Consider the following 26,866-nt stretch of genomic DNA (forward strand, 5'->3'; position numbering starts at 1 on the left):
CTCTCTTCTAGCTACTATACTGGTTCTTGTAGAATCAAGCAGTTTTATTCAGTTTATTCCCATAATTAGAGGTTGTTGTGTTTTGCTTTTTTTTTCTTTTTTCTGGGCTTGATAACAATACTGAAGCCATGTAGAATACTATAAGGGGAGCCATGATGGAGAAACATCAGTCTTGGATTGAGACCTGATTCTGCTATAGCGGTTGAGGAATTCCAGGAAAAAATGCCTTTTGGGAGTCCTGCCTGAAAGTGATTGAGACCCTAAATAGATCTTTGGTAGAAGGCTCCTGGATGGAGAGGGTCTTTATTTTCCAAAAGCACATTTAAAGATTTGTTTTTATTTTCCTGCAGTAATGAAATTTTATTTTGTGAATTGTTTACTTGAAAGTAGGGACTTGGTTTCAGTGTACTGGTGGTAAACAAATGGGACTTGTACTCTGCCTATTTTCCCTGGGTTTTCCTGACAGTGCTATAGACAAAGACAGTGAGAAATTTCCAAATTGTTGCTAACTAGGTTCTTGAGTCACAAGAATCTCTGATACAAGGGTGAAATGTATATTATACCCGATTATGTGTAAATTTCTACTCATTTTGCAACAAAACGATTCTATTTTGTATCTGGGACTTGATACGGAACAGAGAGGGAATACAGTTTCCCATGGCAATACAAAAGGGAAGTCAAGGTCAACATTAGACTTGGCAACACACTATTCATGAATTCATTCAAAGGACCACTTAAAAATATGACTATAAATACAAAACAGAGTTTGTGCACTTATGTGTATCTTTGTGTATATTTATGTGAACATTTACCAGCTGGAAACTGCCTCTCCCACAAGCACCATGGGAAGAAAAAATAAATTCCATCTCTAAATCCTAAAACAACTTTATCAATTAGATTGAGAAAAGGTAAGTCAAGGAAACCAAGGTAACTTTTTATAGGAAAATCTAATCATCTTGTTGGTTCCAATTAGCTTTGATCTGATTGTCGGATGGGCTAGTTTTTATATGATAGCCCCAATTTCTTGTCTTTATGACTTTTTAGTATCTTTTTTTCTCCATTAAGAATGCTGTCTCAAACCTCAGGTATGTGTTAGTGAGAAAATGTAACTGCTTCTTGGAAGCAATGAGGCTTAGGGACCTGAGAAACACTGCTAATTCAATATTCTTCTATTACTAATTTTTATGTGTTCTTAAGACTCTCATGTGCAAATATTATTTATTAAAGCCTAGGATAATAGATTAAGATCTGGGAGGAGCCTTAGAGGCCCCCATATTATAGATGTGGAAACCGCCTTAGAGAGGTTAAGTGACTTGTGCCACTACTTAAGAGTGTCTGAAGTAGTATCTGAATTCGGGTCTCTCTTCCTCCAAGTTCAGCTTTTTAACTATCTGAGAAAACAAGGGGATACAGACCTATGGTTTTACAGTTAAATAAAAATTGCAAAGTTTCTTCAAAATGTTATTATCGTTTAGTGATGTCCTACTCTTCGTGACCTCATTTGGGGTGTTCTTGGAGAAGATACTGGAGTGGTCTGCCATTTCCTTCTCCAGCTCATTTTACAAATGAGGAAACTGAGGCAAACAGGGTCAAGTGACTTGCCATGGGGAAGCTAAGTATCTGAGACCAGATTTGAACTCTGAAAGAGGATTCTTCCTGACTCCAGACTGGGCACTCTATCCACATTATAACCTAGCTGAGGAAAGAGTGCCCAGCCTGGAGTCAGGAAGAATCTTTTCAGAGTTCAAATCTGGTCTTAGATACTCAGACACTGTGACTCTGGGCAAGTCACTTATCCCTGATTGCCTCAGTTTCCTCATCTGTAAAATGAGCTGGAAAAGGAAATGGCAAACCGCTCCAGTATCTTTGCCAGAAAAATCCCAAATGGGATCACAAAGAGTTGGACATGAGAGAACAACTATTTCTTCAAAATATGAAATAATTTATTCAGTCTAGTTCATCAAATTATTTAGGATGCAACAAGGAGTAGCAGCTATAGAGATGACTTTATATCCAAGAAGATCTGGGTCCAAATCCCAGTTTTGACACACATTGTGATCCTGGTCAAATCAAATTTATCAATATATCAAACAACACTCTAAGACTATATAATAAGGTGTAGCGGTGGGGATGGCTCTCAGTGGTAGTTTCCTTCCCAAGCGAAATTGTTTCCTTCCCAAAGAAATTAAGCACCTGCTGTGTAAACAGTACTGTGTTAGGCGCTAGGAGAGGGAAAAAAGATGAGAATGTCATGGAGCATGTAGTCTAGTAGGTGGACATACACCATCAACTCAGAGAATATAATAAATTATGTTATTTAGAGACATACAAAATAAAGTTCAATGTGAAGTATAAGACAGAGAAAGGTCATGGGAAAATGTCAAGTAGGAAATTTACAAACTTGAAGCATTCTTATTTGTCATAGACTTCACATGGCTAATATTTCATTCAAATGGTAAGACATTTACCAAAAAAATTCTTTTTTAAAAAAATATTTACTTATTTAGAATATTTTTCCATGGTTATAAGATTCATGTTCTTTCCCTCCCCTCTTCCCTCCCCACTCCTGGAGCTGACAAGCAATTCCACTGTGTTATACATGTGTCATTGTTCAAAACCTTTCCCCATATTATTCATATTTACCAATAAATTCGAATTCCTCTAATGTCGAGAGGAAAATAGATGGCACAGTGAATAGAATGCTAGGCCTGGTGTCAAATTTGCTAACTGTGTGATCTTGGGCAAGTCGCTTAACCTCTATTTGCCGGAGTCTTCTAAACTGTAAAATGGGAATAATACTAGTACCTACCTCCCAGGGTTGTTGTGAGAGCCAAATGAGATATATTTGTAAAGAGCCTGGCATATTGTAGGCACTCAACAAATGCTTATTTCCTTCCATCATTTGATTTTCTCTGTGTTAAGTAAGTACTGTAGTTAGGCTGTAATCTTCAAAGTGATTAAAGATCTTATTTAGGAGACAAATATTTTAGGGCTTGATGAAATCAGCCCCATGTCATCTGCAAACAGAAGGATCAGGAAGACTTCTCTATCTATAGGGTTAAGAAAACTGGAAAAGATCATCCATGATTCTCGAATCCCCAAGTTTGAACTTTAATTTCACAGACCTTGATATTCTGTATAATAAAATAGAAATAGCACTAAAGAAAATAAAAATTAGAAGGGCTGCTGAACTAAACTAAATATATTATCAGGATATTTATGCTGGAACTTAAACAGTTTTGAAGGTATTGAATGACTGATTGATTTTCAAAGATATTTGCAAAAGAGAAGGAAACAATACTTAGAAAAAAGACACAGGAATTATTATTACTATTTTTAAAAAGGGCAATCTCATTCTCTGTTTTTTTTAAACCCTTACCTTCTGTCTTGGAATCAATATTGTGTATTGGTTCTAAGGCAAAAGAGTGGTAAGGGCTATGCATGGGGGCTAAGTGACTTGCCCAGGGTTACACAGCTAGGAAGTGTCTGAGGTCATATTTGAACCCAGGACCTCCCACCTCTAGACCTGGCTCTCAATCCACTGAGCTGCCCCCTCTTCCTCTATTTTTTGCATTAATTTTTAAACTTGTTTTGTGTTTGTTAAACAGGTTTGGTCTTTTTCTTTTTCTTTTTTTATTCTTAGAAGGATGGTTCTCTGTGTGAAGAAAAGAAGAAAGATAAATTAGGAAATAAAGGTGATAAGAAACAAAAAAAGATATCACAAAACTTAAAACATTTGATATAATCAAGAGAAATCAATAACTACCAACACGTTTACTTTCCCATTGCTATTAAATCCTTACAAGAATAATCCACTCTTGTTGAGGATATTCTTGAGGAAGTTATGAGAAAAGAAGAATCAGATTTTTGCTAATGATTTTCTCTGGCAAATTGCAACTTTATTGTTATAGACCTTACTGAAGCGGGTAGAATATAGAAGATCCCATTGCATTTATTGCTTGTTGATTAGAAAAAAGCATTTGATTCAGGAGAACAAAATAGCACCTTAAATGTTCTTTTGGGACAAGGAGAATATACATGCTAACATCATATGAGATTACTTGAAAGATGTAACCATGGAGATAAATTTGCTCAAGGACCTTTTGATTATTAATTTCAAGTTAGCCAGGCAACAGTAGTAAAAGCTCACATTTATATAGCACTTTAAGATTATAAAATACTTTATATATACATATATATATATATATATATATACACACACATATACATATTATCTCATTTGATGATCAACAAAATTATAAGCCACCATCATGGAGGAAATTCAGAATCAAATCCCCAAAGAAAAGACATTCTTTATATATGGTGAGATCTTCCAGATGCTTAATCAATAAGAGGAAATAAAGATTCTTTATCTGAATAATCTCTATAATTGCCTCTCTTTCTGCTTTAGAGACCACTTTGGCCACTGAGCACTAGATGCCATATTTACATGTTTTAATTCTTTAGAGTTAACATTTTAATATTCTTTGACTTTAGGAGAAAAACCTTTTTTCTTGGTAGCTTTATTATAAGGGAAGTATGATTGCCAAAAAACTTTCAGTCTATCATCATTCCTTCAATTTTCCTTCAAGACTCATAGTGCACAGAAGGCAAAACAATGTGACATCCATTTATGTCTATTAATGTGGGGGAAATATAGCATGTAGGAATACTAAGGAGTAACTATTAGAGATTGCGCCACTTACCTTTAGAAGCAACTTATAACACATCATAAAGGAAAAAAAACAAACAGAAGAAAAAGAACTTGCCCAGACACATTTGCACTCAGGGATCATATATACTGTGCTGACCAGGCAAATTTATACCTAGAAAGAAAATCTCATGTAGCTTCCTCTGAGTGTGGCAAGTAATCCTCCAATATAGAAAACTAGAATAGTCCATGTAAAACTATTCAGGTTTTGGTTCATGAATCCTTGATTGAATATTCTGATAGAAAACAAAGTTATTGTTTTTTCCTTAGTGATCTGAAATAACTAAACCTGAGGCTTCTGGGAGATTGGAAAAATGAAAATACATGTCTATTTCTTTGCAATTCTTCTGACAAGAGAGATGTTAGTCTATAACTTTCCAATCAACACAAGAAATTGTTGGTGTCTTCTTTATTTTAAAATAAATCCAAACAGTAGAGTATATGGAATGAAAGAGGGCCAAAAATCAACTTGCAAGATGATCACTTTTGTAATGAAGTATATTCCCTCCCTAATAAATAGGGAGGCCAAAGAAAACCATGGAGATGAAGCCCTAGAGTCTGGCTTGCTCACCAACTTCTAGGACGGTTTCTCCAGCTGAAAAAGGGAGTCAGAAAATAAACAATCTTGTTCCCTGTGCATTTATCAATTCAATTACTTCAGGCAAAAGCTGCCATTCCTGGAACCTGCCACAAACATTGGAAAAAGAAGCTAAAATTCAGTTATGATTGCTCCATTGTTGTATTATCTTGTCTTCCAGTCAGTTTTGCTTTGTTTTGTTTTTGTAACAACAACAACAACAAACTGCTGTTAATGATGGTTTTTTTCTTAGTTATCAAGAGGCACAGCTTCAACATTAAAATCCCTTATGCAGAATTTCTCCTTCAAAAGAATTCCTTTTATCCACATCAACAAAGCAGGTTTAGTATGGGCTGTCAGCCAGGATGTGGAAATGGTCTCATATAAAAATGGATGTTTTAATGGTATTTGTTAAAACAGGATTCTACCTGCAAGTACAGTGGATTAATATTTGAACAATGCCTTTTTAGCTTAAGGAGCACTTAAAACCATGGAGTCCGGAGACTATTTCATTTTCCTATCTTGTCAGAGAAGGAAAATATCATAGATACTGTCTTCAATAATTTTTTTTTTAAGTACCAGAAACATGCAGCCAGTGGTATTTTAATCCTGTCTTTGGTTATAAAGTTTACAAAAATCAAATCAAAACAAAAAATTCTGCGGAGGGGCATAGGAAATTCTATCTTTAACACTTCCCACATACCTTGCTGGTGTCATCCCATTTTAAAACTATGAATGTAGAAACATTAACAAGGAAAGTGAAAGGCAGGATTTTCATTACGGGTAAAAGGCTGAAATTCTATCCAGTTATCTTTGACTCCAAACAAGGGTTTGTTTTCTCCTAAAGGGTATAGATCACTCTTGAGAACCAAGGGGTTCGTGTTTATAATAACAGGCGGATCAAAAGCACTGCCCGCTCTTTCTCCAGCACTGATGACCAGCCTTCTCCAGCTTCACTGCCCTACACCTGCCACCGCATCCCTTCCCGTTCCCTCCTCCCCCTTCCTTTATCATCAAAGCCTATTTCCTGGCTGGAAGGGTTCACTTTGGCAGTTTGCAAAGAGAGAGCACAGTTTTGTTCAAGAACTTGGCCCGACTCCCTTTGTAAGGCTCACCTCTCTACTTGGGAGGAAGGGAGATTCCATTCCGGAGGGTTAGTGATGTGTACGGGTTTGTGTGTGTATGTGTGTGTGGTGGTAAACTACACCCCTCCCTTCATCTCTGGGAAGGAGGATTTGACAGGGCGTGCTCTCTGAAATGTCACTGCAAACCTCAGGAGTTTAGGACAATTCAAAAAAAAGCAGGGTAAAATTTCCCTCTTAATCTCAGTAGCTGCAGATCCAGGCCCGAGGCAACAACTCCTTCTCTCCACTCCTTGTTTCTTTCTTTCTCCTTTTTCCCCCCTTTTCAGCAACAGCGGGAGTCGGAGAGGGAGTGGGTGTGGGTGTGGGAGTGGGAGCAGGGAGTCCTTCCCCTCCCAGGGCGTCTCTCTTGGTCCTTCCCTTCCGTGGTGCGAATAGGTGGTATTCCGGGGAGGGGAGGGGACGGGGAGAGAAAGCAAAGGGGAGATGGTAGGGGGTTTGGGGTGGGGGGAAGAGGAAGGTGGTGGGAAGAGGGCAGCAGCTTCAGCCTCAGCGGCAGCCACCCCCGCCCCTGCGGCTGCCCACGCCAGGATCTGCGTCACACGGGCCGTGTGTGGGAGGAAGACGGAGCAGCAGCAAATGTAGCAAGAGCGGAATCTCCCAATGTGACAGCTAGAGAGGGGGGTGGAGGAGGAGGCGGAGGGGAGCGAGAGAGCGGGAGGGAGGGAGCGGGTGGGGGAGGGGGGTAGCGGGGCGTGGGGGAGGGGGTGGGTTGTGGCTGGCAGGCAGGCAAGGAGGGAGGCGCAGCTGCCTCTGCTGCTGCTGCCGCTGCCGCTGCCGCCTGCTCCGCTCCGCTCCTCCGCGCACTCTGCCGCCAGCCCAGCGCCAGCGGTCCCTTAGAGCCGTCGGGGCGCGCGCGGGGAGCCGGGAAGCTGGGGAACCTCTGCGCCCCGTGCACGAAGAACAGAGCGCGCGCCCCGGGCCCGAGGGAGTCGGGGAGGAGGAGATAATGGGGGTGCATTAAAGAGGTGGAGGGGGAGAGGAGAGAGGCTCCCACCACCTTCCCTCCCTTGATGGGAAAGGAGGAGTCTCCGCTGCTGCCGCTGCCTGGAGAGCGCTGGGGGAAAAGCGACTGGCACTAACTTCGGAGTTGGGGCAAGCTCGGGGAGAAAGAAAAGAGACAGCTGCATCCTCTTGCAAAGTATGTATCTCACCCTCCTCTGCAGAGCATGTGTGTGCAAGCCATGACTCCCCCCATCCCCCTCCGAGATAAAAGATTCCCAAACATTACCCCCCCATGCCCCCTTCCCCCCCCCCCCTTCCACCTCCCAGATCCGCTCTTAGCTACTTGGTGGCAAAGAGTTTGCAGTCCGAGCCACTAGTTTGGCCCGGGAAGAGTGGGAGACTTACTTGACCGTGCGCCGGAGTTAAGTTTGTGGCTTTGGGGTTGCTCTGGGGAGAGAGTGGTAGTGGGGATCTGAAGGAAAGGGAAGAAGCAGAAGAAGAGAAAGTGGACATTGAGGAAAGATGGTCTCCTCAAACTCTGCCCCCCACCCCTCTCAGTTCAGTTTGCTGCCTAGGCTAAGTTGATTTCTTCTTCTGCTGCTGCTGCTGCTGCTATAGATTGCCGGAAGGAGAGGGCGTAATCCTGCCTGTGTGGGTGATTCCCAGAGAAAATCCAGAGCAAAAAGGGACCAGGGAAGAGGCGGCATGTACCGAGAGGTCCCCGCATTGTCTCTTTCTGCCCTTGGAAAGCCGGGAATGTGGAGCTCGGAACTCCGTGCATGGTTTCTAGCTAGGAAGAATCCCGTGCAAATGTGTATGTCTTTCTCTGTCTATCTGCCCCAGAGCGCTGCATAGCTAATGATTTGCAGTTCTAGATATATCCTGGCAGTGCTTTTAAAAAACCCTAAACTTTGTGCAAGTGTGAGAAAGCCTTACCTTTTAAAAAAAAATTTCCAAACTTGTTTTGGATTTTTCCTTCTACCAACTCTGGGAGGGAATTATAGTTTTGATTGGAAAAAAAAATTCTAAACTAATCTACACTTGCTGAAGCCATGCATACATATGCAAATACAAGTAGGACTTTTATGGACATGAAATCAAGTGTGTGATTTTATGTATCTTTAAGAACATAAATGCAATGTCCTGTTGGACTCTTTACCAAGCAAGTTTTTAGATGTGAAGCACATTTGGATGTACTTTAATCAGCCAAATTGGATAAAAGGCACAGAAAGCCTAACTTTTAGCTTTTTTAAACACCAGTATAGAGGAGGTTTTAAAGCAGATGATGACAGTTTCAACTCAATTTCAATTCAAGGACCCTTCTCTCATCTTACTAAATAAGGGTCCTTTAAAAAATTTGGATAGTTGCCAATTTAAATTTTTCTACCCCAAAACTCATTTTGGGGGGAGTCTGGCATTATCAACAGGCTTATCCAGTTTACAGTCTGCAAACTTAGGAAGGACAAGTGTCAGAGAAATTCTCAGGACTTTACCCTGAAATTTTTTGGCAGCCCCTCCAGAGATAGTATTAGATTACAGAATTACAAATGGTTCGCTGGTAGTAAATGGTTAATTGCTTTGTTGGTTAAAGAAGTGTACACATACAAAATTACCTGATTAGATCTTAAGTCTCCTGACAATTTATAGGTTTTTTTTTTTTGCATAACAGATTTCTAAAAACCTGCTGATTACCTACCTGTCAACTTTCCCCTTTGTGCCTGTTCATTTTAAATAGAAATATTTGAAGAAAGGGAGTTGCTTCTACTATTTGTGGGTGGAGGCTATTGTCTTCAACACTAAGAGAACTGCTTCTGGCAAAATAGAAGGGCTGGTAGAAGTGGATTTTGAATTCTAGGGCATCTCTTTCTGTACTTTATGAACAGAATTGTACCTCATTTCCTAGGTATTTTTGTATAAGTGGAAAAAGTATATTTCTAATTTGTTCCTTTGGGTTTATTACCATATAAATCGATTTCTTCTCCTATGCCTTTACTGTTTGCTGGCAAGGTCAGCATTCTTTTCCTTTGTATTTGCACTTAAGAGTACAGGATTCTAAAAGGAAATAACTCCAAAGAACTTTTGGAAGATTTCCTGTTTGATTTCTTATTCTTTGTACTACCTTCCTGGTAAAGGTAACAGTTATCTTTGTTAAATATCATCTTTCAGCCTTGGTGACCTTTTGTTGTATGTGACTGTATCAAGAATGATAAATCAAATTCAAAACCAATATATTTGAAGCATTATTTTGAATTGAAGGCTTCTGGAGTCCTCTTATTTTACCCATTAATTGCAGAAGGGATTCATATACCAAAAATCCTTTCCAGTACTACTACTGAGATAAAGGAATATAATGAGCATCTTAATCTAAAGACATAATTTGCTTTTAGTTTTACTTTGAAATGCTCAAAATTATTAGAACAATTAAGCAGTCACCTGTACTTCAGTTTTTAATCTTCCTCTCCTTTGCCTAGTAAATAAAAGCCATTACTCTTTAGATAAGCCTTATTTTTTTTAAGGAAAGAAACCCTCACTAGATGTTATTCTTCTTGAGATGCTATTTAAAGAATACTAGTGGAGCATTTTAAAAACTATGCTTTAGCCATGAATATATTGGTTTATTAGTAGAGATTCTCTGGATTTATACTTTGAATGTTTTAGAGGAAGAAGTTATTTATCTGTACTAAGGGAAAAACAGCTTAGAGAATTTGTTGTATGACTTTAAATATGTAAAGAAAGAATATGGAGGGAGGGAAAAAGAAAGTAGGTCAGATTTTTGTGCCTGCTGACCCAGACAGTGTCCTAAGGCATAGGCCTTTTATCTTCTGTTATACTGATTGTTATGACAACTGTATTTATATATTTAAAATAAATACATTTTAAAGATGCTTAAATGTAAAGATTTACTATATATGCTCTAGTATAGTGACAGTTTGGATTGGTTATTTATATGAAAATTAACATATTGGAAATCTTAGAAAGTTTAAGCCTTCTGCTCATTGGACTTTATATTTGCTGGGGAAGTTTATATATTATACACACACACACATACACATATATGTTACATAATAAATACTCAGTCAGCACCCACTCAAGCATATAAGGAATGCTAGTCTATTTGGATTTATTTTTATCTTAACTACTTCTTTCATTCTCTTGAGTAGTAGAGTTAGGAATAGTACAAGTATTGTATAAAATGCAAATTCCCTTCTTGATCTGACATATTCAGTTCCTCCTACCCTTAGTGAAGTACTAGAATTTAATATGAATATAATAATGGATCAAATAGGAAATTTGAGAAATTGGTGTGTGTAAAAAAAGGGAGTAGAAAACCTTATTCTGTAATTCATTTTCACTTAATACTATTCTGTTGTGTTTAGCTAAGCAGAAACACCCAAATTGCTTACTATTTTTTGGTGCATTTTCTTGTCCTTTATTTGGACAGAATTTTCAGTGTCTTTACAATGTGATATGGATTTTCTTTCAGTATTGTAAATGGCACGTACTTTTAATGTTTGGTATGGTAAAAGAGGTTTTAGCTATAGCATTAAAAAAAAGTGTGTGTGTGTGTGTGTGTGTGTGTGTGTGTGTGTGTGTGTGTGTGTGATCAGACCTGTTATTTTCTTGCTATGAGGTGTATCCATTGAGGGGACTGTCTCAATCAATGCAGGTTGATCCTTGTTCTTCAATTTATAGTCTTAGAAACTTGAATGTGAACATTGATAGGATAAATGACTTGCCTAGGTTCACATAGGAAGTTGTCAGTGGTAAGATTTGAACCTAGGTGTTTCTGATTAGGAGGTTGGATTTCCATCCACTATGCCAAGCTGCCTCTCAGTCTACTATTTTGGACATAATAATTAGTCTGTGCAAAATAATTGTGTTCATCTAGTTAAACTAATTGTGTTATTTCCCCTGTTTTAGGTAACAATTTAATATCTTATTGCATATATGAATATATAGGGGTTTTTTCCATTTGAATTAGTTTATTTGGTCAATTTAGAACTATAGGGCTTTTTAAAGGGATGTGGAAGAAGTCATTTTAAAATTCAAACCTTTTTTTTTTAGAACCACCAGAAAATGAGAATTCCTTCTATAGAATTTTACTATTTATTTCATTAGAGATGCATGTTTAATTTTTCCTGGAATGTTAAACATTGTACTAACTTGTTTTTATAAGGAACACTAACAGTGTCAGAACCACTCCCTTTTACCAGTCTTTTCCTGGTGACTTTATTCCTTGGAGGGTTAAAATAATAATGAACCTTGAAATTTTGAGGGCTACTTTTCTGTTTCATAGAACCTGTCAATTAATAAATGCAAGTAGCTTTCCAGTTTAGGGTGAGTAACAGAAATTCACTTGTGTAAATGAACCTTGAAATATATATTCCTATAGGATGAATGCTATAAAATGGTAGTTTGGTTTGGTAGTAGAAGGAATAATATTTGCCAAGCAGAGGGAATAGAGGATGTGTTAGACCAAATTCCAAACTAGATGGTACTTATCTTTATGTTCCTAAGGCCCTTTTTGCACCCATTTCTTTGGTTTTTCTAGGTACCCACTGATCTTATGCTCCCCACTGAAGAAGTCCATTCACATCTGCCTTATTCCCTTCTTCCACTTCCCCATTGGGCTCCAGGCTCCACAATAAATTTGCTTCTCTTGACCTGCCCTGAAAATGTCCATTCCTGTTGGGAAGAAGTCCATAGAAGTGGGGGGTTAGCAAGAAAACACTCTGTTCAAACAAATTCTTACTAGTATGTAAGAGCATCTTAACCCTGGATAAATAATCTGATTATAATAAAAAAAAAAGATGCTTATGAACCCAAATTAATCTGTAATTGGTGGAATTTTGAACAGTGTCACATGAGGAGTTATTTTTGGTTCTTGCCGAGTAAAGTCTGTCTTTAGGGTCAGCTCCTGATACTGTTTTTGACTTTTCATAATTTCTCCCCTTCCCCCACTTTTAGAAAATTCCATCTATTCAGCAAAACCTCCACATTGCATTGTGTTTATTTTTACAGTCACTACAGAGGCAGCAGCCACAGGGGCTCTGACCACAGGGGCTGTTTTGTGTAGATGGGCCATTTTTAAACTGGGTATTTGTAAATTGAGAATACCCTGGATTGGATGGCAAGTCTGAAGCTACAAAATGAAGAACATTCAGGATCACTTAATACTACTTTTAGCTCCTTTTTATTATTTGTATGCTGGGCTATTATTATCACCCAAATTGGAGGCTAACATGTTTTGTTTTGTTGTTTGTTTTTTTTTATCAGATTTTAGCTATATGCTGTTGTTATTTTTAGGAAAATGTGATTGGATCTATGATAATACCTTATCATATGAAGATTTATAGAATATCCTTTTGGGGAAGAGGATATGTTGAAGATAGAAAGATGCAAAGGGTGTGAGTAAGAAAACAGACTTAATCTACTTTAAGCTAATGATTTATTGAAACTCCAGCAAAGGACACCACCTTCCTGGAGCCATATTGATTTCTGGCCCAGTCATGATGGGGGGGGGGGGAGGTTGGAGGTGGGGTCATTCAACCTTTCACTCAATAAATATTTTTCTCTCCTACTGTGTGGAAGATTCTGTGCTAGAGGCTTCTGGGGAATACAAACACGAGTAAGGTTCATTGATCTTAATTAAGCAACTTATAAACTAATAAGGGAACTAGGGTATATATACAAATTACTACAATGCAAAGCAAGTAGGTGCATTAAGAAGAGAACAAAGGAAACTGGAAGCTAAGAGAAGGAAGGAATCTTTTTTGTCTTGGACAGGAGGATCAGGAAAGGTATTATGAAAGCAGTGACACATAAGCTGGGCCTTGAAAGATGGGTAGGAATTTGACAGGTGGAGTAGATAAAAAGAGACAGACTGGTGTAGTTTTTTAGGGCCATATTTGGAGGTAGAAAGACCTGGCTCTTGTCTCGGCCACTTATCTTAGCCCAGTTATCCTGAGCAAGTTACTTAACCTCTCAATGAACTCATTTGTAACATTAGGATAATAGTCCCTCATCTGATTTGGATCATAGATTTAGAGCTGGAAAGAGCCTTATGATCCTACCCCCTTTGTTTTACAGATGAAGATACTGAGTCAAAGTGAAGTTAAAGGGACTCTTCCAGGGTCACAATAAGTGTCTGAGGCAGAATTTAAACCCAGATCTGCTTCACAGGGTGGTTGTTTTTTGGAAGTTCAGATGAATAGTGGATAGATTTTGGCCAAGTTTTTGGCCAACTTTAAAGTGCTTTATAAATTTCAGCTATTATTATTTTAGGCAGAAGGAGCAACATGAACTAAGGTGAACATCAAGGAAGGCCCGTGGCTTATTTGGGGAAAGGCAGGCAGTCCAGTTTGATTGGGACTTAAGGTAGTAGGAGATAAGGTAGCTTTTGGGCACATCCTAGAGGACCTCAAATGCTGGAATACAGAGTTTGGATTTCTATATTGTAGACCATGTATGTGGGAAGGACACTTTTCTTTTAAACCTTCAGCTTCTATCTTTTTGGTTCTAAGGCAGAAGAATGGTAAGGGCTGGGCAATGGGGTTTTTTGTTGTTGTTTTTAAGTAGTAGATTCACATGATCAAAACTTTACCTTTTAGAAGATTGATCTGAAAGGTGTGTAGGATAGATTAGGACGCAGAAGTGGGGAGACCAGTTAGGAGGCTATTGAACCAGATAAGTAGAGATAATTAGGGTCTGAACTAGAATGGAGGCCAATAGGAACCAAAAGGATGGATCTGATTTAAGTGGGATTTCATGGATAGAATTGATAGAATTTAGTGATTGGTTTTGAGGGAGAATGATGAAGTAAAAAATAAGTCTAAGACTTTGAACCTCGATGATTGGGAGAGAATAATGGTGCCATTAAGAACAACAACAAAAAAGGGAAGCCAAGAGTATCCTTTTGAGACCTTGTCAGGGAAGGGGAAATGCTGGGTTTGGTTTTGTGTGCTCAGAATTTGAAATGTTGATGAGGTGTCCAGGTTGAGATGACCATCAGGCTGGTTGAAATGAGAGACTGCAGCTTTGGGGAGATATTTGGTAAATTGAATAAAAATGACAGATGTGAGCAAGTTAAATGGTAAAGGGAGAAGGTGTCCAGAGAGAGAAGAGCAGGTGTAGAGAGAGAGTGCTGCTGGAGCAAAAAGCCAGGAAAAAAGCAGTCAAGGAGAGAAGGAAATTGAACAGGACAGTATAATTATTAGAGGCCAAGAGAAGAGAGTTTCAAGAAGAATGAGGGTAAACAACAAGGAAGAAGACAGAAATCACCAAAGGATTTGATAATTAAGAGGTCATTATTGTTTTCTTAGATAATGGTTTTAGTAGAATAATAAGGACAGGAGCCAGTTTGCAAGGAATTTCATATCTATTGAGAATGGATTGGAAGAACCTTTTAGAGTGGATAGCCAAAACTTCTTCAGCCTAGTCCCAGTCTGAAGGACTTGTGGGAAGTTTGGCTAATTTAAACCTGGATTATATTTAGAGTTTTATCTTGGCCCTAGGATCAAATAGGGATTGACTCCTGGGGATTTTATGGACTAAAATGGATTTTTCCTTCCTGTGGGATTTGGCAAATGTCTTAATGGTCCCTCAAGTTTTTTAATCCAAATAATCAAAGTATAATTCATTAGCATTTAAGAGTAATTCATTTTGAGGAGATAAAGGAAGAATTTTAATCTCTCCTTAATGGGGAAAGTTTTTAACTACTTCTTGTTTAGTTGTTTGAGTTTAACACCCCATGCCCCCAATTTAGGATTTTCTTGACAGTGATAGTGGAATGAGTTGCCATTTCCTTCTCCACCTCATTTTACAGATGAGGAAACTGAGGCAAACAGGGTTTAGGGGCTTGCCTATGTCTGTGAGGCAGGATTTGAAGTCAGGAAGGTGAGTCTCCCTGATTCTAGACTTGGCACTCTATTCACTGAACCACTTTGCTATAATTATACTGGAACCACCAGTGTTATTGTTATAATTTTTTTTTTTAAGGAAAGGCGAGATTCAAGAGTATGAAAGATTCTAGGGTATAGTTCCTCTGGACCTGGTTTAGCTTTTGAATGCAATAAATCTTGGTGAATGGTTTCTCTTATACTCATGGAATTCATGAAAAGGTTGCACAGCTTGCATGTTCTAGGATACCCTTCAAAAGCAAAGTACAAGGTAGCTGTTAGTTACAGTGGAAGCACAGGCTTCAGAGGTTGTGTAAAGAGGCTTTTGATATTTGCTCTATTCAGGAGGAATGCCAAATCGATGCTTTTTCTTTCTCTTGGCCTAATTGGCTCCTCATTAGAATCATTGTGCTTTAGGCTTTATGAAAAAGAAATACTGTCCCTTAGAATTTTCTTTTAAATCATTTATTAATTAATATATAAGTGGTAGGAATATAAGGGATCACAGTGGGCTTTATGAAACAAGCATTCCTGCAAAAACAGAGCAGAGGGCTGGAGAGGTGGGATAGGGAGGTAAGAGGAACCTTTTCCTTGAAATAAATATGGGTGTTGCCATCCTACTTTCCTTTGTATGAAATCCATTAACCTTTACTGGTTTATGTTTCAGTTACCATGTTTGCCTTGAAATTGAAAGCCTGATCCTGGTTTTATGTGAGAGAGTAGTATATTCACTTCCTTTTTCCAACTCATAAAAATTTTCTCCTGGGTGAATGCCCTTCTCTTTGAATAAATATTCCTTACATAGGAAGGAAGTCTTTTGAGAAGCAATAATAAGAAAATCGGGAAGTTGTAGAAACTGACTTGATTTTTAGCACTTTCATTTGTCTTCCAGATTATATTAGTCTCTAGTTTAGTCACTATTCTCTCCTTAAAAATGAAGATTCAGAAACTCTGTTTTAGTAGCCAGTCCAGCATCATCATTCTTTAATTCTGTCTTAAAATATGCTTGGTAGACATGCTCTATTTTCCCCATGTAGCCTAAACTAATTTTCTTTAACCAAATTTCATTTTTAATAATATAGCAAAGGTTATTATTAAGGTAGAATTTTTTTCTTTACACAAATATCACAAAGTTCAGATGATATTTAATAACTTGAGGATTACTTAGTGATATTCAGTTTGTTTTAAATTTTTTCTTATCCAATTAGACATTTTATTTTCTTGTTTTGAAAAACATCTCTAGTTTTTTTTTAAACTTTGCATAGATTTTTCTTTTTTTTTTTTTTAGACTTAGATTGTGTCATATCTGTGTGGATGGCAGTAGGACTAGCATTATTGTTAACCCAGGCAGACCTGCCAGGAAGATTTGGAGTGGGGAAGGTTCTGGGTTCAAATCCCAGCTCTTTATCTCTACTATCTAATGCTACTTTTGCTCCTTGGGCTAATTATTTTCAATGTAGAAATGGTAATACCTATACTATCTACATCACAGTTTGAGGAGGAAAATACCCTTTTAAGTCTAGGCAGGACAAGAGTTCAAGGGAATAGAAGTCTTCCAGGGCAGATATTTTGGTGGCAAAAGAGTTAATAAATCATCACACTATGACTTCCAGATTCTCTCTCTACTGCCCTCAGTAAGCAGTTTTCCCCTCCTTTAAAGATCATTGTGTTCTAGATTATTGTCCTTTTTAGATCCTGGTGGTTATTATCTCAACCCTCTCCAGGATAGTCTCTTATTTTCCTGTTTAGTTCCTGGCTTATAAGATTCCTATCCACAGCAGCTTCTTGCCCTCATAGTGCCTTCAACAGACATATTAATGTTCTCCTAAACATCCTGATTTCCAAATTTCTTGACCCCAGTTTCCGCAATCTACTCTTCACTCCAACTACACATAAAAATGGTCATAGTCTTGATATTTCTTTTTTTAAACCCTTACCTTCCATCTTGGAATCAATACTGTGTATTGGTTCCAAGGCAGAAGAGTGGTAAGGGCTAGGCAATGGGGGTCAAGTGACCTCCCAATTTTTTTTTCCAATTCTTTCTTAGGCCATCACTGGCCATTCTTTTCTACCTATCCCTATCTTGACTTTTTGGTGAACTGGTTCAACACTTTTCTCTACATTTGAATCCCCTGCCTCCTTGTCCTGTTGCCTGCCAAACCTTGACAAATCCCAACCTGGGGTTCCTTCTACCACCTTCCTCCTTTATTCCTATTCACTTGGTTCTGAATAGAGCTGGAGAAAGTCACCTAAACGTTGACTGGGCTCCATACAAATTTATGCTACATAATCTCAGTTGGGCTCTCCCTGCAACAAGGTAATCCTTTTATACTTCTATAATTGTTTCACTCCCCCAGGCACCATAGCAGCTGTTCCAAACCTTTTCATCTCTGAGCATCTCAATCTCCCCCCCTCCCCCCACTGAGAACCTCATTTTATACTTCCCTGAAAAATTTGAAGCCTCCTCATCTCTTGTCACTCACTTGCCTTCTCTTCCTATTTCCTGCTTTTTCCTTGTCTTAGATGAAGAGGTAACCTTCCTGACCCCTCTGTTAGACAGTGAGATGGCCAAATGGTTAGAATGTCAGGTCTGGAACTCTGTTCAAATCCAGTTTTAGAAACTCACTGCCTGTGTGACCCTGGACAAATTTACTTAGCCACTCTGTTTGCCTCAATTTTCTCACCTGCAAAATAAGGATAAGGATAGCACCCAGCTCCCAGGATTGTTGTGAGGATCAAATGAAATGATTATTGTAAAGGGCGCAGCATTCTATTCCATTCTGCCTTCTTTTTGCAGATTGCCCCAGCTATAATCCTTGGAGGTCTTTCTTTCCCTATCTACAATCTCCTTTTTTTGTTGTTGTTGCTTACAAATACCCATGTCTCCCCTGTCCTTTAAAAAAAGCCACTCTGGATCCTGCCATCCCTCACTAGCTCTCCTCCTGTATCTCTTCCCCTTTGTGCTAAATTGCTTGAGAAAGATATCTAAACTAGGAGCCTCTGTTCCTGCTTCTCTCATTTGCTTCTAAACCCTGGTTTTCAACCTACCATTTAACAAAAACGGTTCTCTCCAAAATTACCAGCAGTCTGGCTTCCAACCTCACTATTTAAATGAAACTGCTCTCTCCCAAATTACCAGTGATCTCCCCATTGCCAAATCTAACAGCATTTTTTCAGTCTTCATTCTTTTTTGACCTCTCTGTAGCCTTTGATGCTATTGATAGACTTCTTCTGAATAGCCTCCTCTCTAGGTTTCTGTTAGATTTCTCTCCTAGATCTTCTCGTTTGATGACTCAGTCCCTTGTGCTCATTCTCCGTCCAGTTCATATCCACTAACTGTGGGTGTCCCCCTAGCCCTTTTTTTTCCCCCCACTCCTACACTGTCTCATTTGATAATCTTGTCCACCCCTTTGGATTCAATGATCTGATCATCTTTATGCAGCAGATTACCAGATTTTTATATCAGTCCTCATCTTTCTTTGGAGCTGCAGCCCCACATTACCAGATGATTTTTAGATACCTTGAATTGTTGTCTTGCAGACATCTCAAACAGAACTCATAATCTCTTCCCCCCCACCCCCACCTCTTTTCTCTTTTAGGTTATCGTGGATATCACCATCTTCTTGGGTACCCAGGCTTGCAGCCTTGGTTTCATCCTTAGCTCCATACTGGAACCTGTCTCTTGTACCCAGTTTCTTGACAGGTTGTGTTGCTTTTGCCTTCATAGAATCTCATTTATATATCCCTGTATATGTTTCTCCTGTTACAAATCCACCTCCTTGATGTAGACCCTCATCACCTCATGCCTCGGCTCTCTTTTTTTTTTTTTAAACCCTTACCTTCCACCTTGGAACCAATACTGTGTATTGGTTCCAAGGCAGAAGAGTGGTAAGGGCTAGGCAATGGGGGTTAAGTGACTTGCCCAGGGTCACACAGATGGGAAGTGTTTGAGACCAGATTTGAACCCAGGACCTCCCATCTCTGGGCCGCAGGCTCTTGATCCACTGAGCTACCTAGCTTCCCTGGGCTCTTGCATAAGCCTTCTGGTAGGTCTGTCTACTTCCAGTCTATTGATCCTCTATTCTGCTGCCCAGGTAATTTTCCTAAGTCTCAGGTCTGACTTGGTCATCCTCCCATGTGTTAAATTCAGAATCAAATATAAAATCCTTTACTTGCATTTAAAATCTTTCATAATGGTGTCTTCCCCACTGTGGGGAGGGGAGTGGAGGGAAGGAAGGATGGGAACTTAAATGTAACAAATCAACTTTTAAATATAAAAAAAAAACAACCTTTGATAATGTAAAGGATAATTTTAATGTTGTGACCTAAACTATATTAATTATTTGGTTGCCATGGTTATCCCAAATATAAAAAAAATAAAATACCCAAGTCAGCTGGAAATTTATGGTGATTTAATTAATATAGTGGAAAGAAATTAAGAAGAAGGAAGAAGGAAAGGGTGTAGGATTTCTCCCTCCTGGCTTGTGCCAGAAGGAAGACCAGAGGTTCTAGGAAGGCTTTAGAAAGTAAAGGAGGAAGGAATCAGCCTGAACTTCAAGAGGGCTCAGCCAAGATGCCTGAACCTGAATCAGCTCAAGGGCAAAGTCACGGCCAAAATCCAGACAAATAGCTGCCACCATGCCAAGATGTTGGAATGCTTAGCATGCTGCCAGCCAGAGTCGCCTCTCCGGGGAAAGAAGGCGAAGAGAGGAAGTAACATGCCCTGCATAGATGGTTTTACGTCACTTTCCTGCATCTCATTTGTACCAATGTTAGCTTTGCTTGACTTAGGACAGCCCAGGGGTCCATCAGCTATTTCTGCACATGTCTGTTGAAGGTCATCTTCTTAGATACTTAATCCTTGAGTATGGGTTCAGACATTCCTGACCTTGTTAAACTAAGTAGGGTGGAGCAATGTAGAGTTCCCAAGACCTGATTCTGTTAGACCAAGTATCTCCATTGTTACAAATCAGGAAATAGCTAAATCAAATCTTCTAAAGTACAGTCTGAGTAGGGTGGAGTAGTTTTAAAATTCACAATAACCAGATTCCCTTTCTCCCATTCTTATCTTCTTATATCCATACTTCCATTCATTTGGCCACTATGGAGTGAAGTAGATAGAGCCCTGGGTCTGGAGTCAGTAAATTGTTGTTCATACATTTCAGTTGTGCCCAAATCTTTTGTGGCCTCATTTGGGATTTTCTTGGCAGAGATACTAGAGCACTTTGCCATTTCCTTCTCTGACTCATTTCATAGCAGAAGAAACTGAGGCATATAGGAGTAAATCACTCGCTCAGGGTCACACAACTAGTAATTTTCTGGAGACCATATTTGAATGAAGGAAAATAAGTCTTAGGCTTGGCACTCTAGCTACTGTGCTGCCTGGCTGTCCTTAAGGTACACCTAAGTTCAAATCTGGTCTCAAACACTTAGCTGTGTGCCTTTGAGATAGTCCCATAACCTCTATTTGTCTTAGCTTCATCATCTGTAAAATGAGGATAATAATAGCACCTAGCTCCCAGGGTTGTTGTGTGGATCAAAGATGGTAATAATTGGAAAGTGCATACATAGCAGAGGGCCTTGCATCTATATCAGTCCATCTGTGCATCTGTGTGCATATGTCCATGTGTGTTTGTTATATATATGCAATGCATTGTATATATATGTGTGTAATATGTATTTATAGAATATAATATGCATTAATAATATAATACAGCATATATCATATAAACATATAATATACACAGTAAATATATTTATTAATACATTTAACTTATAATATATTATAATATTAAATATATAAACACGTTATATATGTATATAATAATATATAAAATACATTTAATAAGTATATTTATATATGTATTTCTTATAATGCAAAGTATATTGAAATATGAATATTATATATAATATATATAAAGTGTGTATTTATACATATTATATGTGTATATATAAAACATTTGTGTATGTGAAGATATACATACACAGAACAACAAAGCAATACACATTTACCTGTTTCTTACCCACAATGCACCATCTCTGAACTCTCCATGCCTTTTCATTGACTGTCCTCCGCACCTGAAATCCTCTCCCACCTAACTTTGACTTCTTTCAGTGCTTGGCTCAAGTCTGCCCTTCAGCAAGAGTTGTTTTTCCTAGTCTTAACTGCTATGAGTTCCTTCTGAGCTTACCTTTCATCTACGCTGCATTTTCTTTGCATATACCTCGTTAGTTTCATGTTCATTTTTCCCCATTAGAGGTTTTTTGTTTTTGTTTTTTTGCTTTTCTTTTGTCTCCTCAGAGCTTAACACAGTGTCTGGTGCATTGAAAATGCTTAATAATTGCTTGTTGACTGACTGCATGAGTGATTGGCAGCCAGATACTGTGCTAGATGCTGGGGATGCAAATACAAGTTTGAAAAAACAGTCCCTGTGGGGCAGCTTGATGACTCAGTGGATGGAGAGTCAGCCCTGGAGATGGGAGGTCTGGGGCAAGAGGTGCAAATCTGACCTCACACACAGCCTACCAAATCATTTAACGCCCATTTGCAAGAGCCCTTACAGTTCTTCTGCCTTGCAACTGATACTTGGTAAGGGCTTAAAAACCAAACCAAACCAAAGCAATCCCTGCCTTGAAATCACTTGGAAACAAATGGTGAATTTTGGATTTTTATAGCACTTTATAGAACAGCTGCCCCGAGCTAGCTAGTGCTCCCATCATCCCCCTTTCATTACAGACAGACTAACAGTTTCAGACAGATGCTGACTCCTGTCTTCTTCATCCCATCCTGATGCTTTCTCCATTACTCAAATGCTAGTTTTCAGGACCAGCATGAGGAGGCAGCCTAAGAGGTGCATATTTTCATTGCAGTTAACGTTGGCCAAGCAAGTTTATGAAAATCATTTTTGATACAGAGGCAGCAGTAGGACCTCTCTGGGTCCCCCAAATCCCCCAAATCTTTGTCCAGGGGTCTGGCTAGACAAGAATTTGGCAGGTGTTTTATAGACCCAGACTGGCAAGAAGAGGTCAGGTTTTTGGAAGTCAGCTAAGACAGGGAAGAAAAAATGTGTCAATCATTTATTTATAGGCAGGCCAAATTCAGAGTCCAGGAATTCCTAGGAGTCTCTAGCTGATCAGATGACACCAGAAGTAAAGTGAATCATGCAAAAGCCCATGTACTTTTTTGCCCTTCTGCCCTGTTTTATATTCCCTGAAGATAATGCTGTACTTTGGCCCATAGGCAATTGCAAATTTTTTTTTGCAACTGAAAGTGGGTTAGATGACTGGTTGTGGTATGACTGGGAGATATTAATAATATATTCTGAGAATAATAGCATAATATATGTTACATGATATATAGAACATATATATTAACATTCTGGAAGGGATCATTCAGATTGTCTGTATATCTTTGGGTGAAGTTAGAACAAAAAGTTCAAAATAAACAAAAAAACCCCACTAAGGTTTAATGAAAAATTCTCCATTACTCGTTTATTTATTAAAGTTTTCTTGTGATTTATGTGCTTAATTTCTGCTGGTCAATCACTCTTCAGCAAGCTTCTATTATGTGTCTAATGTATGTCAAGCACTTGGGATACAAAGACAAGCAAAACATTGTTCATGCTTACCTTTAAGGAATTCATATTCAAATAGGGATAACAATAGTATTTTCACTAGAATTAGTATTGTCAAAGTCTGTAAATGGTGGTTTTGGTGTTGAAAGCTTCTCCTGCCTCTTCTTTTGGTATCCAGACCTTTGAGAATCTAGATATTTAATTTTTTTTCTCTCCTAAACTTTGTTTAAATAATCTAATATTTTGTAGAATTAAGGATTTTTTATTTTCTAAAGTATTGTTTCTCAACCTCCTGACACTTTTCAGTGATCCATAAAAGTTTTTTTAATTAAACATTTTATTAAAAATTTAACATTGAACATCACTGCAGCCAACTAAATTTATTTAATAACTGTCGTTAGCATAATTGTACTACATAAGTGTCATTATAATATTTTTCAGTTCATTGGTAATCTTTGTCCATTTTGTTCTTCATTTTTTCCTTTTGGGTAGTTATAGTATATATTCCATTTTTCTGGATCTTTTTTGTCTTTTATTTTTTGCTTTGTACTATTTCATACAAGTCTTTAAAAAAAATCTCTTCTAATTCTTAGCATTAATTGCATTGTAGTATTCTATTACATTGATGAATCACACTCTTGATTGTTTCCAGTTTTTTGTACTCTGAAAAAATTGTATTTAGGGTTAAAGGGTATGATTATTTTTGTAACTTTTACTGTATAATGCTAGATTGCTCTACAAAAAAAGATTTTCCAACCAGTTCCATTGGCAACATGTATTTGTTTCTCCACAACCTTGTTAGCGTTGGCTTTCATTGTTTTTATCTGATTATTTTTGCCAGTTTCATGAGTACGAGGCGGTACCACAATGTTGTTTTGGTTCCTTTTCTTTGATTATTGTTAAATAGATTATTCATTTTTTAATTGATATTTGGCTATTTGTACTTCCTTTTTTGGTAATTTTCCTACTCACCTATTTTGGCTAGGAGTTGCCAATATGATTTTTTAAAAAAGTTTCTTACATATTTTAAGTGTCATTTTTACTGTAAAGATTCTTCCCCAATATATATCTGTAAAACTTAACTACCAAATGTTCTTACTACTTCAAGCATATATCTCCCTGTATTCTGCTTTTCCCATATTGTATTTCTTTTTCTTAACTTCATTGTGTCACGCTGAGCATTAGGCAGGCAAAATTAGACAATTTAGTGGTCTCTTTTTTCCAGTTTCAGATAAGAAACTTCCTCGTAGTATATTTAAGTCCTTGGCATTTTGACAATAAATTTTGGTAGAGATGTTGAAATTTTTTAAACTGTTTTATTCTATTAAATACAGAAGTCACAAATCTTAACATTTTTTAGCAGTTAGAGCCCCTAGAGTTTATTCATTCAGGCCAGCTCAGTAGACAGTAAACTTTTTGAAAGTAGGGGATATTTTTCATTTTTGCATTTTATATCACCAGTATATAGAACAGTTCTTGCACATAGTTGATACTTAATAAATGTTTGTTGACTTGGCTTGCCCCTTATTTTATAGATAATAGAAAATGAAATATAAAGATCAGGATAGTATTTGCTGGTCAAAAAATGTAAGATTTTCTATTCCAACTCATCCATTCACCAATTCTTACCTCAGTAACAGTAACAGGAAATTATTAAGGGCAACTAATTTTGACCAAAGTTGGGCAAAAGCCCCAAATTTATCAAGATCTGGCTTATGCTCCTACCATTCTACTAAAACAGCTCCTTTGAAAAGTTAATCTGTGGCCTTTTCTCAGTCCTGATAGCTCCTAGCTCATGCTCTAACTTTTGATATCCTGTTCACCCATTTCTCGAGATTCCAGTTTATTTGTTTTTGTTATTTTTCTAACCAATCCCATAAACCTGATCTTCCTCCTTCTGCCCCTGAATTAGATGATGTCCAGGTGGTATCTGAATGTGTGACTTCAGCTCTGACTTAGACCCTGGACCCCAGGCCAGTTTTTCCACTTGTCTGTCTGACATTTCCACTTCAAGTGCCCCACTCTTCTCAGATGGAGGATGTTCAAAGCGGAAATCTGACGGCATTACATCTAGCGTTTATTTGTATGTTATTTACATGAGCTTGATTTAACATGAGATGGCAGAGAATTCCCCCTTCTCCCCTTTCCCCCGTGATCTCTGAGGTCCATTCTAAGGCTTTCACATTCTGGGTGCTTGGCAGAACTTTCCCCTGCGGGGATGAACTAGTCCAAGACAGAACCCCGGGGTAAAGGAAGGGAAAAGGAGACCCAAGGACAGAAAACCCTTCCATGAGTTGGAGCCAGCTCAGCTTCCTTCTCACTGTGGGGCTTAGGACAGGTTCTAGTCCTCCTTGCATTTCACTTTCCTAATCTGTAATAGGGAAAGAAAATGCCTTTTCTCTTCCTCTTTGTTTCTTCTTGGGCCAAATACTGTGAAAAATAGATAGCGTCCCATCTCTCCATTGCACCACACAGGCTCCTTTTGCATCCTCTATCTCTCTAGAGAGAGCCAGTGGTGTTAGTGGTGGTCATCAGCCAATCACCGGTGCCTCTGAATGCCACACAGACCTTCTCTGGTCTCTTTCATCGTTAATATTCTTCTCCCTGGCCCCAAATTGAATGTATTTGTACAGACCTCATGTTACTGCTCTCTGTACCACTTGCATGGGTCTAGTAGAGTGTGAGCACTCGGAGGGCAAGAATTGTTTGCTTTGTTTTTTTCCCCTTCATGTCCTCAACACCTAACATAGTTCTTTGCATGTAGTAACTTCTTAAATACGTAAACATTTCAGTCCTTACGTCAAAGACAAAACTCCTGCTTAGATTTCAGTCTCTCAGAATGGGATCTTGTATTTGTAACTGCTTGCTAGCATAACTCTTCTATTTATCCAGTCTAGTTTTTTTTTATTGTCCACCAAACCAGCGTGCTAAACCTTTATTCCGGATTTTTGCTAATGCTATCTACCCCTAAGATCTGGCCCCACACACTAACTGGGGGATCCGGGGCAAATCACTTAACTGCTGCTTGCTTCAAGGTCCTCATCTATAAAGTGGAATAATAATAATAATTCATAATAATGAGGCTTGTTGTGATAATCATATAAGGTAATAATTGTAAAGCACTTCGCACAGAGCCTGGCGCATAGCAAGCACATATAGATGTTATCTGTCATTATTATCTGGGATGCTCTTCTTCCTCCTCCTTTTCACTTAGCGATATCCTACGTGCCCTGTAAGGCCCATGTTGTCCTACTTTCTCTCTGAAGTCTCCGCCAATGACTTGAGCCCACCCTGGCCTTTAACTTCTCTGATTTTCAGTTCTGATGATGGTCTCTTCCATGTTGTTTGGCATTTAAATATTCATTATTGTTGCATGTTCACATGACCCATTTCACCAGCTAGATCTGAAGCTCTTGGTGGGCAAGGCTCATTCATTGTGCAGGCAGACCCTGAGTTACACATTGGGTTGTGTTCCAAAAAGTAATTTGTAAGTCATTTTCTTTGGAGTTCCAAGGACAGCTTGCAAGTCCCTTCATGTCAGAAGGTTGCAAAAGGCTTTAAGGGCCTGGATTACAAGCCTGGGCCTTTCTAATGAGTCCCTAACTTCCTTGCCTGTCAGTGGTGTATCCCCATTTATTTTTTTTAAACCCACCAATGAATAGTGATTAAATTACTAGGTCAGCCCTCAAAAGTTGACTCAATACATTGATATATTATTAAAGTAGTAAATGAAACATTGAAATGTTATTGAAATAAATTTACAGTTTAAAAGTCAAATTTATCTTTAAAAAACATAAAATATATTGAAAGATAGCAAATATAGGGACTAGACCTTTGATTTTATCAGTATGGAAAACTACTGGATGAAGAAACTATCCATGCAGAAAAATGCTTTTAAAAACAGAGTACCGGCACTGCTCTTGGCATAATTGTTCTTGTTTCAAGCCCTACAACTTTTGGTGGATAAAGACCCATTGGACTTTATCCATAATGCCTTTGTGGAGATAGGAAGGAAGAGA

At 38.4% G+C, this 26,866-nt stretch overlaps 2 protein-coding genes across 5 annotated transcripts in view; one reads left to right on the top strand and one right to left on the bottom strand.

Annotated features, from left to right (window-relative positions):
• The first annotated feature begins 793 nt into the window (after positions 1-793).
• NAB1 (NGFI-A binding protein 1) overlaps positions 794-26,866 on the top strand; it is a 70,186-nt gene continuing 44,113 nt past the window's right edge. Inside the window, exon 1 of one of the 4 annotated variants that reach the window (XM_056794128.1) lies at positions 794-908. The gene's annotated coding sequence lies outside the window, so the exon portion shown is untranslated. Of the gene's footprint in view, positions 909-7,109; positions 7,572-26,866 lie in introns of those variants that run through there. The other 3 variants (XM_007494530.3, XM_007494529.3, XM_056794129.1) reach the window with 3 other exon arrangements.
• LOC130458966 (uncharacterized) lies at positions 6,969-24,912 on the bottom strand. The gene is made up of 3 exons (XM_056826110.1): positions 24,848-24,912; positions 7,781-7,847; positions 6,969-7,487 (listed from the first exon to the last, which is right to left on the bottom strand). Exons 1-3 carry the CDS (start codon positions 24,910-24,912, stop codon positions 6,969-6,971), a joined length of 651 nt encoding a protein of 216 aa, XP_056682088.1.

Source organism: Monodelphis domestica, chromosome 4 (assembly GCF_027887165.1).
Source record: "Monodelphis domestica isolate mMonDom1 chromosome 4, mMonDom1.pri, whole genome shotgun sequence".
Lineage (NCBI taxonomy): Eukaryota > Metazoa > Chordata > Mammalia > Didelphimorphia > Didelphidae > Monodelphis > Monodelphis domestica.

Coding starts and splice junctions, on each gene's coding strand:
- LOC130458966 (XM_056826110.1), bottom strand. CDS start 24,912: ATGCCGTCAGATTTCCGCTTTGAACATCCTCCATCTGAGAAGAGTGGG. Junction 7,848..24,847: donor GGGGCACTTGAAGTGGAAAT/GTCAGACAGACA, acceptor CCTTTCCTTCAG/ATCCCCACTACCACTCTCTC. Junction 7,488..7,780: donor TAACTCCGGCGCACGGTCAA/GTAAGTCTCCCA, acceptor CTTTTCCCCCAG/CGCTCTCCAGGCAGCGGCAG.